At 31.4% G+C, this 12,014-nt stretch overlaps 3 protein-coding genes and 1 long non-coding RNA gene across 5 annotated transcripts; 2 read left to right on the top strand and 2 right to left on the bottom strand.

Annotated features, from left to right (window-relative positions):
* Positions 1–1,452: 1,452 nt before the first annotated feature.
* LOC128395565 (ATP-binding cassette subfamily G member 4-like) lies at positions 1,453–5,086 on the top strand. Its single transcript, XM_053356012.1, has one exon. The coding sequence runs from the start codon at positions 2,370–2,372 to the stop codon at positions 4,821–4,823; it is 2,454 nt and encodes an 817-aa protein (XP_053211987.1). The 5' UTR covers positions 1,453–2,369; the 3' UTR covers positions 4,824–5,086.
* On the bottom strand, positions 5,086–7,049 carry LOC128395594 (beta-galactoside alpha-2,6-sialyltransferase 2-like). Of its 2 annotated transcripts, none has more exons than XM_053356048.1 (2): positions 6,910–7,049; positions 5,086–6,486 (listed from the first exon to the last, which is right to left on the bottom strand). In XM_053356048.1, exon 2 carries the CDS (start codon positions 6,325–6,327, stop codon positions 5,122–5,124), a length of 1,206 nt encoding a protein of 401 aa, XP_053212023.1. In that variant the 5' UTR covers positions 6,328–6,486; positions 6,910–7,049; the 3' UTR covers positions 5,086–5,121. The 2 variants fall into 2 exon arrangements, with proteins under 2 accessions (XP_053212023.1, XP_053212030.1); XM_053356055.1 differs by lacking the exon at positions 6,910–7,049 and adding an exon at positions 6,651–6,777.
* A 99-nt stretch (positions 7,050–7,148) lies between these two features.
* Positions 7,149–9,273, top strand: LOC128395695 (uncharacterized). The gene is made up of 3 exons (XR_008326700.1): positions 7,149–7,297; positions 7,447–7,834; positions 7,960–9,273. It is a non-coding gene; the product is annotated as an uncharacterized LOC128395695 (long non-coding RNA).
* Positions 9,258–12,004, bottom strand: LOC128395647 (calcium channel flower-like). The gene is made up of 2 exons (XM_053356112.1): positions 11,600–12,004; positions 9,258–11,350 (listed from the first exon to the last, which is right to left on the bottom strand). Exon 2 carries the CDS (start codon positions 11,230–11,232, stop codon positions 10,741–10,743), a length of 492 nt encoding a protein of 163 aa, XP_053212087.1. The 5' UTR covers positions 11,233–11,350; positions 11,600–12,004; the 3' UTR covers positions 9,258–10,740.
* Between the last annotated feature and the right edge of the window lie 10 nt (positions 12,005–12,014).

Genomic DNA, 12,014 nt, shown 5'->3' with positions numbered 1-12,014 from the left:
ATGATAATTAAGACGATATTTGTTTCGCAATTAATAAATCATTTCATGAATCGTTTTAAATTGTGTATCATTTGATTATTTTAACAAAGTTAAATTATCACAAGACTATCAACAAATTCAAAATTAAGTTGATTGCCATCAGAATCATTGATTAAATTGTTCAAAATAAACAGCTCGACAATTAGTGTTACCTTTGTATTCATTTAGTTAATCATATGATTTTAATTAAAAAAAAGGTGATTTAATTGTGTGTTTTTTTTAAACAGCAAAACTTAATCATCATTTCCTAGTTGATTAAATTTAATTGTTCAGTTGTTACGATAAAGTTACCAATTTGTTAACAACAACAATCAGACCAACCAAGAGTTTAACTAAAAAATTGATTATCAAACAAATCATGAAAATATTAATAGATTGTTAGTACAATTAGAGTGAGTGAAATTGTAATTAAATTAGTTGATTGTCCAATTGATTTACAGATATGATGAAGAAACAAAAAAATTAGATTATTAAGATAAACAAGATACTCGACAATTGATCATTTCTATCATCCAATTAATTGAATATTATCATCATTAGTTAATTAGTGCAAGGTTAATTTTCAAGAGTATCTTTCATCCAATATCATCATAATTGTCATCTTCCTTTATCCAATGAGATTAATTGTCATTAATTCTTGTAATTGTTTCCCTTTTTGAATAAAACAATCAAATGGGAATAACAACAATCACTTAACAATATCAATCATCTTAATAATATTAGTTAATTGCTGTTAGTTACAAGAATAAGAGGAAAAAGTAAAATCAAACAAAATTGTCCATAGGTCAATATACAGGATAGAAAGTTGAACAATCACCATTGAGAATCAAATGTTTCGTTGGTAACTGACCACAAGTGAAAGTGACCAGTGTCCATGAAAATGGTTAAACCAAGAGACACGCGAGTATGACAGTCGCTTATAAACAACAACAAACCAGTCATTAGACAACAGAAAACAAGGTCAACTAATTGGAAACAATGAAAACAAAAACTGAATGAAGACAACAAAAGATGAAGAGAGAGGATAAAATGATGAGATTCTGAGTGAAGAAAATGGTTCCATCAACTTAAGTATTTTCCTTTTTTCCATTGTCATTAATTGTTGATTGAGTTACTAAAGTTTTCTCATCCTGAGTCCATCTTAATAGATGAAGGTAAGGTCATTATACGATCCGTCGGATGATTATGATGAAAAGAAGAAGAAAATTCTTTCAAAAAAGAAAGGGGAAAATTGCGATTACTATTCTGGCCTGACCACATTTTGGCTATGGGAGAGAGAGAAAGACAGAGACCTAGACAGAGAGAAAGAGAAAGAGAGAGAGAGATGATGATGATGGAGAGAGAGAGAGTGAAAACATCAGCCTGTTTTCTTCCTTGGAGAAGGATGATTGAGCCCCAGAGGGAAGAGGAGATGAAGAGAGAGAGAGAGAGAGAGAGAGAGATACTAAATGATGAGAGAAAAAAGTTATCCAAAGTATAGTATGTAAACTATTGAGGAAAAAGTTGTTTCTTGATTATTATTGCATAGAAACAATTTTGATTATCATTAGTAGCATTTAGAAGTGTGAATTTAAGTCCAAAAAACAGCTTAATTGTTGTAGATTCTGGTTTCCTCTAGTCAAATTGTTCAATTGATTGTGAATTAAATGTTTACTGTAAAAACATTCATCATCTTAATCCACACATAATTTTACTCTCTACTTTGAACTCCTTTCTCTCTCTCTCTCTCTCTCTCTCTCTCTCTCTCTCACTCACTCACTTTCTTCTTCTCTCTAAAATCAACTCCCTCTTCTCATCATTTATCTTCCTCGCTCTCACCCACCTCCGAGTGTATATGTGATTTTATTTACTAGTTACCTTCCATCGTCAACATCACCATCATCTCCAAATTGTTGATGTATAAACGTCGGTGAAAAACATTCACAATTGATGACAATCAACAGATTATTGTTGTTATTACTCAGTTAATAAAAGTTTTCACTTAATAGAATATAAAAGTTAATTGTTTCAACTTTAACAATTGTTTTCTTCTTCTCGTGTTAATTTGGTTCCAACACCAAAAAAAAAAGAGGAAGAAAATACAAAAGCAAATCTATTGCCTTGAAATTGTCTCTTTTTCGTTGATTACAGTTAATTATCTTCATCAATTTCCATCACCTTCAATAAATATAAATTGTAATTTATATTATTAACTATTTCCTCTTTGGTGAACTTGATTAACTAAACACTTTCCTATTACTTTGTGTGTGTGTACATATAATCATTACCAATCAACATAAATTGACCATCATTCTAATAAACAACAACAACAACAACAATTAACAACAATTATGTCAGAAAAAACTTCAGTCGAATTGAATCTTCTTGATAAATCACCACAGATCACAATTTTACCGGCCAAACCTGTTCGGACAATTAACCAACAATCCGATGGCATAATTAACATTGACAACGATGGTAATAATTCAATTACTGATTGTACACTTTCCTGGAATGATTTAAGTTACGTTATCCCGAGAGATTCACGATTAGTTCATCTATTCAAACGAATGGCAACTAATCGTTGTGATTGGAGATCCAAATGTATACTTCATCCACAAAGTGGTCAAGTTTCAAAAGGTCAAATGATCGCGATTATCGGCCGATCTGGTTCAGGTAAATCAACACTTTTACAATGTCTTTCAGGTTGTAAGCAGAAAAATCGTTCCGGTAAAGTAGAGGTTATTTTAAATAGTCAACCATCATCATCAGTAAATTTATCTAATGGTAAGAAGATTGAAAATTTACCATCTTCATCCTCGTCGATTTCTCCATCATGTTCATCATCATCTTCTTCAAAAAAGCCTCACATGAAAATTTGTTACATTCCACAAGCTGATCATCTAATACCAACATTAACCGTCTACGAAACGTTAATTTATGCCTCTAAATTACGGAATCTCAGTCAAAAATGTGACAATTATCATTCAATCAGAGTCGAAACCATAATGGCAGATCTTAATTTAACTTGTTCTCGCTCTGTTATGGTCAAACGAATCTCTGGTGGTCAACGTAAACGACTTTCCATCGGTTTAGAGTTGTTAGGGTCACCGGATATTTTCTTGCTCGATGAGCCGACATCCGGATTAGATTCATCGAATGCACTTCAATGTGTCCAATTGTTGAAAAGATTAGCCAACAACAACAATTCGTCTTCGATAAATGATCAATCCCCACATATAATGAGTATAATGGACAATATTATTATGACCAATGGTAATAATTGTGGTGAAAATAAACCTCAACAATCAACCGGATCATCATCATCATCATCTGGACTTGCAATTGTCGCTTCAATTCATCAGCCAAGTGCCAAAATCCTTTCACAATTTGACAAAATCTACCTCATGTCATTTGATGGTCGATGTATTTACTTTGGTCCACCAAGTGAAATGGTTACAATATTTTCAACTTTTGACCTTAATTGTCCAGCTTATCATAATCCAGCAGATTTTGCAATTGAAATTGCATCGGGTGATTATGGTAGAGATAAAGTTGAAGCTCTTGAAAATTGGACCAATTCAAATGGACCCGATCCTTTACCACCAACACCACCGATAACGGTAAATGAATCAACTTGTGATAACTCGATGATGGCCTTGACCGTTGAGGAAGTGGTCAGCGACATGTTGAGACAATCAAAGTCAAATTTTGCTCATTTCTGGATACTCCTTAATCGTACATTATTAACCACAATTAGAGATCCAAGTTTGAATGGGTTTAGATTAATTCAGCACATATTGATTGGTTTAATTGTCGTCCTATTGTACAGTAATTCAATTGGTACTGGAAGTGGTTGTTTAAATAATATTGTCAATCTTAATGATCTTCGTAATGAGGAAAGGTTAACGGCTCAAAATTTAGCGCTTATCTTTTTCTCACTCATGTTCCTAACTTTTGCGGCCATGATGCCGACGGTAATGGTTTTTCCGTTAGAAATGTCAGTTTTTACGAAAGAGCGTAAAAATGGTTGGTACTCTTGTGCGTCCTTTTATTTTGCCAAAACTTTCGCCGACCTTCCGTACCAATTGGTCTATACGTTTATCTACATCGCGATGGTTTATTTTGGTACTGGTCAATTCTTTTCCTGGTGGAGATTCGCCTTTTTCCTTTCAATCGGTATACTCATTTCCATTATCGGCCAATCGATCGGTCTACTATTTGGTGCGCTGTTTGCGAAATACCTTCAAACGGCCATCTTTATTGCACCAATATCGACACTTCCGTTGATCCTCATCTCTGGTTTCTTTGTGCGCCTCAACACAATTCCAGCGCTATTACGGCCAATAACCTACACTTCGTACCTTAAATATGCTTTCGAAGCGTTAATCATCACCATCTATGGGTACGATAGGTGTACACTTAGTCCATCGGTCGACATATCGGTGAAAGAGTCCAATGGTTGTACTGTTGTCGGCCAATTTTATTCCTATTTACGAGATGATCTAAATATTTCTTTCGATGCTCTCAAAGATTACATTCCGTTAATGGCACCAGATAATCGTGATGTTAATGTAACAATTAAATTGGAACAATTTACCAAAGCTCTGGAAAAGGTTGATTTTAATGCAACCCAACAGATTATGGAAACACTTAATTCAACTCGATCTCTGGTAATGACGGAATATGAACTCGAAGAGGCAAATTTCGTGACCAATATCCTCGCACTTTTTGGTTTCATTGTGATTGTCCGGTTGATTACCTACATCGTTTTATTACAAAAATCGGAGAAAAAAATTGATTAATTATCAAATCAATTTACTCAACTTTAACCTGATCAACAATTACTCGTTCATCTAATGTGTTAACTACACTTTCACTGTTTTCTTTTTTAATTGTACATTTTAAATCATCATCATTAGTTATTATTATTATTATTATTATTATACATTGTGTTTGTACGTTTATCCATTGCACGTTTAAGCATTAATTGTGACAATTAACATGGACAACAATTCATCTTTTATATATACAATTTGGTTCATTTGTCTTAATGACTAGTTTTTGTTTTGAATGTTCAGAAAAGTTTCGTTAACGTTTCAATTAACCACATCCTCGAGTTCTCATACGGCCATTGATCGCTAAATCATAATCACTGGCGGTGTTCAAATGAAGTGCGTAAAGTTTTTCGGTAGCCAGTGGATGCCAATCACCGAAGGTACATCCAAGTCCAGTCGTATTATCGTAATAGTGACAGTTTTCCGTCATACGAATTGACGGAATATATTCATAAGCGTAAACGTAGGAACACAATCGTAGACCTAAAAGAAGACCAATAAATCCAGATGAAGGTGGAGTTCGATGGATTTGATGTGATTTACTGGTTTGTAATTGTTTCCAAAGATCCCAGGCCACTTGAGGGTGAATAATGTAAAACGGAATGTTCGGTGTTTTCTCTCGAGTTTTCCGATAATTTGGGAAAAAATTGTGATCCGGTTTATTGAACCATTGATTTAGATCAACTTGGAAAGACGATGGATCCCAGACAAGATTAACAGCCGATGAATATAATGGATCAGATAAATTGAAGGTTAAACGTGAGGCTACTTGAGAATTAATTATTCTAATTGATGTTCGAGAGCCAACATCCATCTCATAACCGATTGTTGGTGCATCATTGAATCTTATTATCACATCATGAGAATCAATCTCTGAACCTTTCGATGATTTTAACAATGAACCTGAATTCGCAATCAAGGCACATGTTTCATGGACTGGATACTTTTCTCTTAACAATTTAATCAACGATTCTTTTGGTAATATTGAATCAAATCCATTGGAAGAAAATGGTTCGTAGGTTGGACTTATCGTCGTAAACGGAACTGTACAAAGACGGGTAACACTTGGATAGGTTGGTGGAGATCGTAAATAGGTGACATTATATCTGTTGTAGGAGTTTTGTTGCCGCCACAAAATACTGGTACTTCGTAGTTCCCAACTACGTAATTTGGATCGCAATCGAACAAGAAATACTTCAATTTGCCTTCGAAGATCATGATCAAAGGAAGTACTTAGATTCATTTTTCTTTGTCTCTCAATATTTTCAATATCATTGGAAGATTGGAATAGAGATTCATCTTTGGAAATGATTAAACCTTTCGCTGAATCAACCATATTTTTGAACATTGCTCGATGGGCTTGATAAGTAGACGAGATCATATATTGACTAATAATTAGGTAAAAGTAGAAACCACTACTGAATAGGGTTACCCCGATAAAGAAACAAATTGCACACCCAAGAAGCTTCATAATTGATTGATACAGTTAATCCAATCGATTTAAATACTCTGAATAATCCATCCAAGACTGAATTGTTCCATTCAATCTTCCAATCAATTGGTTAATTGGATTAATCCATAAGATCATCACCATCATGATCACAATCATCACCAAGAGATAAAGAGGAAGCTGTAAAACAGAAGTTAAACTCAGACAATTAGAATTTTTATAAAAAAAAAGAAACGGCAAAAGATCTTCCAAACTACAAATATTCTTTCAATTTAAAAAATATTCAAATCAATTAATAGGATAATCAACAAAAAATCAAGAAATTAACATAATCAATCATTTACCTTTTCTCTTTTTCTCAATGTACAAAATGAAAACTATTCATATACTCAAAATTATTATTACTTTTACCATGAAATAAAAGAGCTCAATTTTTTGTTTATTCAATCAACCGTTTCAATCATTAATCAGTAACGAATATCGAATAAATGATTAAACAAAAAGAAAACAATTAACCATAAACATTAGGAATTTACCATCAACAATATCAAAGAGAAATATGATTGATAAAGTGGATAAAGAAGATGGACAAAAATAACTTACACTTATAGAAATTCATCCAATAAATTAGTTACGAAGTCAAGATTAATATTGAAGATTAAAATTCATTCAATTAATCAGTCAAACAACTGATTAGATTGAGAAGATAAACAATTAACAATAATTAACGAATTCATGTTTACCCTAAGAAAGAATTAAAAGATTAATTGCCGATAGATGGCGATGGTAAAAAAGAAAACCGGTTAATTTGAATAATTTTATGTTCTTTTTAAAAATTTGTTTTTCTCTTAACCTTAACCTTGGAACATAAATTATGTTGATTAACTTTAATTCTTATCCAATTAATCAAATTTATTTAATCTGTAATTTAATCAATCGATCGACTAATCAGCTTAATGAAGCAAATTTAAATTCATCAAAAAGCTTAAAGGTTAGTAAATGTTTTTAAATTATTCTCATGCTCATGTTGATTTTTCTGTGATAACATTTTTCTAATTGTGGAGATGATGATTGATTTTTTAATTGTTGTTCTATTTATTTTAATCTTTTTTGTTTCTTTCTCTTAATCTATTTGATTAGTGTTTGTCTTGACTTGATCTATGGAACATAATTATGGATCTTTGCTGCATTTATCTCCACTTCTCTTTGTCTTCATTGTCACTTACACCTTGACCCAGTTGACTTTGGATTCTTATATATTAAGAGGGAACAATTAGATTTAATTGTAATCACAATGATTTAAAAAGCGGCGATGGTACCAAAGATACACCTTTAAAATGAACAACATCATCAACGGTATCACTTAAGTATAAGAGAAATCAGCAACAATTACACTTGAAAGATTCATGATTAGTCTAAATTGATTATGTCTCTTTGAGATACAATTTGTATTCTCGTTACATCCTATGTATATGTGCTCAATATGGCGATGATTAAATGGTGATGTTTATAAATTGCTGGTAAAAAGGTAAGATAAAACCTCTTTGTTTTATTGTGTCATTTGATACTAAACATTTTCCATATTGATTAAGATTGATAAATTGTTATAAAATTTTCCTTTTTCTCTTCCTCTCTCTCTATCCAACCTAACAGAGTGACGATTGGAATCAATGGGAATATTATCATCTCACATTATTTGGAATTAATTGTAATTGTGAATAACTGGATAACCTCGATTCAATCAATAGATTGCAAACTAATCATTTATTTCCTCGTCTTAAAGTTAATCCTCTTGTTATGTATATTTATTGACCAGATTAATGAATTATTGATACACTTGGATGGAGATTAAATGTTTCAAGGATAAATTATGAATAAACAAGGAGAGAAAAACAAAAGTCAAGGAAACAATTAACATCTAATAATAATCATGTATTCATGAGAAATTAACTTTAATCATCATCATCTCATTAGTTATTATTGCAAGAGTTGAATTGATTGTTTCTTGCTTATTGTTACTACTAATTTATTTCTACACTTAACAATCTTTGATTGAACAACAATCAATGGTTCACTGGTCCCAATCAACTAAACAACAAGAACATGAGCAAAAAAATTGATATTTAAAATCATCAACAGATTATTAACCTTCACCAACAATTAAGATCATAATGATTTAAAAGGTTGATAGACTTTATTTCTTGTTACTTAATTCATTCAATCAAAGAAACGTACACAACAATTAACAGTTTATTTCCTAACCAGCTAATCAACAATGGAAATGAATTGAACATATTCTTAAACAATCAACCAAGGAAAAGGAAAAAGCTAATCACAATTAACCTTCAAATTGATTTCACAATCAAGATGATTATCAAATATTTAATTACTGACAATCTTCAAATGAATACACAAATATTAAGAAAATGTTTTGGATAGTTAATTGTTGACCAATAATTGATCAAGTGTGTGTATTTATGATTAATCACAATAACTAATCATCAACAATTAACCTAAAAATTAACTTAAATCCCTTAATTGTCAATGATAAAAGTAAAACAAACATCGTTCAATGTCAAATAATTAAAATTTCAATTCCAATGATTAGAGGTTTTAATTAACTGATAATTGATAACTTTTTGAAACAGTTTTTACCTTACGATTTAATTAATTACCAAGCTGACAATTAACTAAGATGTTTGATGATTTAATTGAGACAAAAATCTATAAATAAACTAACCATTAAATCATTAATAATTCAGGTTTCTTGTTTTATTGATTCTCAATCAATTTTAATTCAGTTAAATTTGCTTTGGTTGATTTGGATTTTTTGTTTCTTTGATTACTTTCAATTCAAATTAATTATCTCTCACATTTATGAGAATGTTGATTAAATTAAAGGTTGCAATTAACAGATATTCAATTGAATCAATAATAAAACAAAATGAAAATAATGTAAAAAGATAATTAAGTTAATTAGTTTAAGAATTAAGGATTACAATTAGAACTTTTTTTTTCTTCGATATTTTCTTCCTCTGATCGTTAATTATGGATGTTAATTGTTGGTTAACAACTTGATTGTTGAGGGACAATTGTCTAATATTTAATACTGATACTGGAATGATGATAAATTGATGAACTTGTGATGATGATGATCAGTTAATTGTTGATTCTTGGGCAGCCATGTTGTTGAAATGTTGATTGTTAAATTGACCAAAAAAATAATACTGTTAAAGTAAAGATGATTAGAGTATTAGAATTAAATTAAATTGTTTCCACACTGATTAAAGAGAGAGAGAGAGAGGAAAAGTTACAATTAAAAATTAAAGATGATGATTAAATGGCATAGTGATTTAAAATTGATTCCAAGTGATGACAACGTTGTTGTATTAGTTTTCTCGTGATTAATAAATTGTTACTCGATCATGATGATTAGATGATTGATTAATATGTTAACAGGGATAATTTATCTGCAACAATTTGAATAGTTGTGAAGGTATTATGATGGATACATGATGATCGGTGTTTCTAATCAATCAGTCAGGAGAAGATGAAATTTAATTGTTAATCAATGATTTAGAAAGAAAGAGAAAGTAACAATTGATTTTTCTCTTTCTTTTTCCATCTTCTTGTCCTTTGCCATCCATTAGTCTAATATTAATTATTTAATTGTGATACAATTTGCTTTTGATGATCCTTGATGCTAATTAAAATCAGGCAACAGGAGAGATTAAATTGTTGAAGAAAACATTGATTCCATTGATTGAAAATTCAAAGCACACAATTGATTTAAAATCACATTCAAGTGAAAAAAAAACAGAAAACTAATCAGTGAGGTAAATCAGGGATAAGAAGATAAAGTGATTTAGTTTCGTATTGATTAGTTGATTAGTTTAAGAATTGTTTTTTGTTCCTCTTTCGCCATTTGATTTGTTGACCATTAATTTGAAATCTTTGAAAGACCAATAATTAATTAGATAATGTTTGTTGATAGAGAGAGAGAGAGAATAAGTTTTAAAGATGACAAGCACCATCCAAATTATTTCATCACTAAAGAAATTGGTAAGAGAATCGATTCCCAATGGAAACATGTTACATGAGGAGTGGGTGGAAATTATGATTTGGTTTCAACAGCTAAATTGTTACGATGAGATGACAGTGATTAAGAACAAAGGTAAACACAAGGGATGAAAACCATGAGCAAGATGCATATTGATAGACAGAGATAAAGACAGAAATGATAAGTTGAATAATAAGAAGATGGATCATGTTAACTGGAATTGTTTACTTGACTGTCTTTCATTTATCGTTGTTTGAATTGGAATCCACCAGAAGATCATCACAATCAAATTGAATTTGGTATCATTAGTTGGGCTAAGAGAGAGAGAGAGAGAGAGGAAAGGGAAAAGACTGAGGATATTTGGTGATTTTCTTTCAGGGTGATGTTGGTGAATATGGTCCACCACCGGTTGGAGAGCCTGCGGCCTGGAATCTCATGTCATCCCGTGAAGCTTTGCGGCCAATCAAGAGTAATCCATAGACCGCTGCGCTTCCCAGTGAGGTGAGAAATCCCAATAAGAAAAAGAAACCGAAACAACCAAATAAACAGGGAATTATGGAAAGTGCAGCGTAAGCGGCACATTTGATCCATTGAGGTTTATCCTCGAAAAAGATACCAATTGGTTGGGCGAAACGGATGAATGTCACAAAACTAGGAGCTTCTATTGCAAGGATAACTATCGCTCCAGCTACTTGAAGGAGACCAGCGGGAATACATAAAGGTGAAAAGATGGAGATGGCAGTAATTAAACCGAAAACAATTTGAAGTAATGATAAACCAGTAACAATTTGTGATCTCCATGATTCAACCCACCACATTGGACCAGATCCTTGTTGTTGAACGGGACCATCACCAGGACTAATCATGATTACCTTTTAATGGATAATGTTAATAATATATACTAATATAAAGATTATTCTGTTCGTCCAAATTAAATCACAGGTAAACACAGAGAGAGATGATTAGAGTGATGATGATGATGATCTGAGAAGAAAAAGAAAACATAAAATTAGAATCAATTTGTTATAATGAAACACGAAAATAGATGAATTTATGTTTGGGTTGGAAAAAGAGTAAAAATCAGAGAAGGAGAGAAAAGAGGAGGCAAAGAAGAAGAAAAATCAATAAATTGTGAGAAGTTAAATCAATGATATTCTCTTGTATTTTCTCTCGTTTTTTGGGTGAAAAATTGTTCGAAATGTTGATTAATCATTAAAAGAGTAAAACACTTACCTAAGTAATTAGATGAATTCTAAAAATGGGTTAAGATGGGAGAGAGAGATTAGAAGTGTAACATTGACGGAGAGACAATTGTGAGAGTAAAAGGTTGACTTGAGAACCGAAAAAAGGGAAAAGGTGAATGAAGAAAGAGAAAAAAAGAAAGTAAGTTCAAGAATAGAAAGAAAAGAAAGAGAAATAAAAGTCAAGTCTTCTTTTCGCAAGCGCATCTAAATTAAACTCTTTTCTTGTAATAATTTGATAATTTTTCTTTTCTCTGGTTCATTATCATCACCATGATTCTGATCAATTTGGGTGAAAGTTTTTTCTCCAACATGAAAAACATTCCAATTGTTAAATGTATCTCATCAATTGGAGAGATTATTGGATTTACATTTTACTTTTTTTCCTTCCAATTTGATTCTTTTGA

The sequence above is a fragment of the Panonychus citri genome, unplaced genomic scaffold (assembly GCF_014898815.1).
Source record: "Panonychus citri isolate SS breed McGregor unplaced genomic scaffold, ASM1489881v1 Contig00023, whole genome shotgun sequence".
In the NCBI taxonomy this organism is placed as follows: domain Eukaryota; kingdom Metazoa; phylum Arthropoda; class Arachnida; order Trombidiformes; family Tetranychidae; genus Panonychus; species Panonychus citri.
This window is presented reverse-complemented; position numbering and strand designations above follow the sequence as displayed.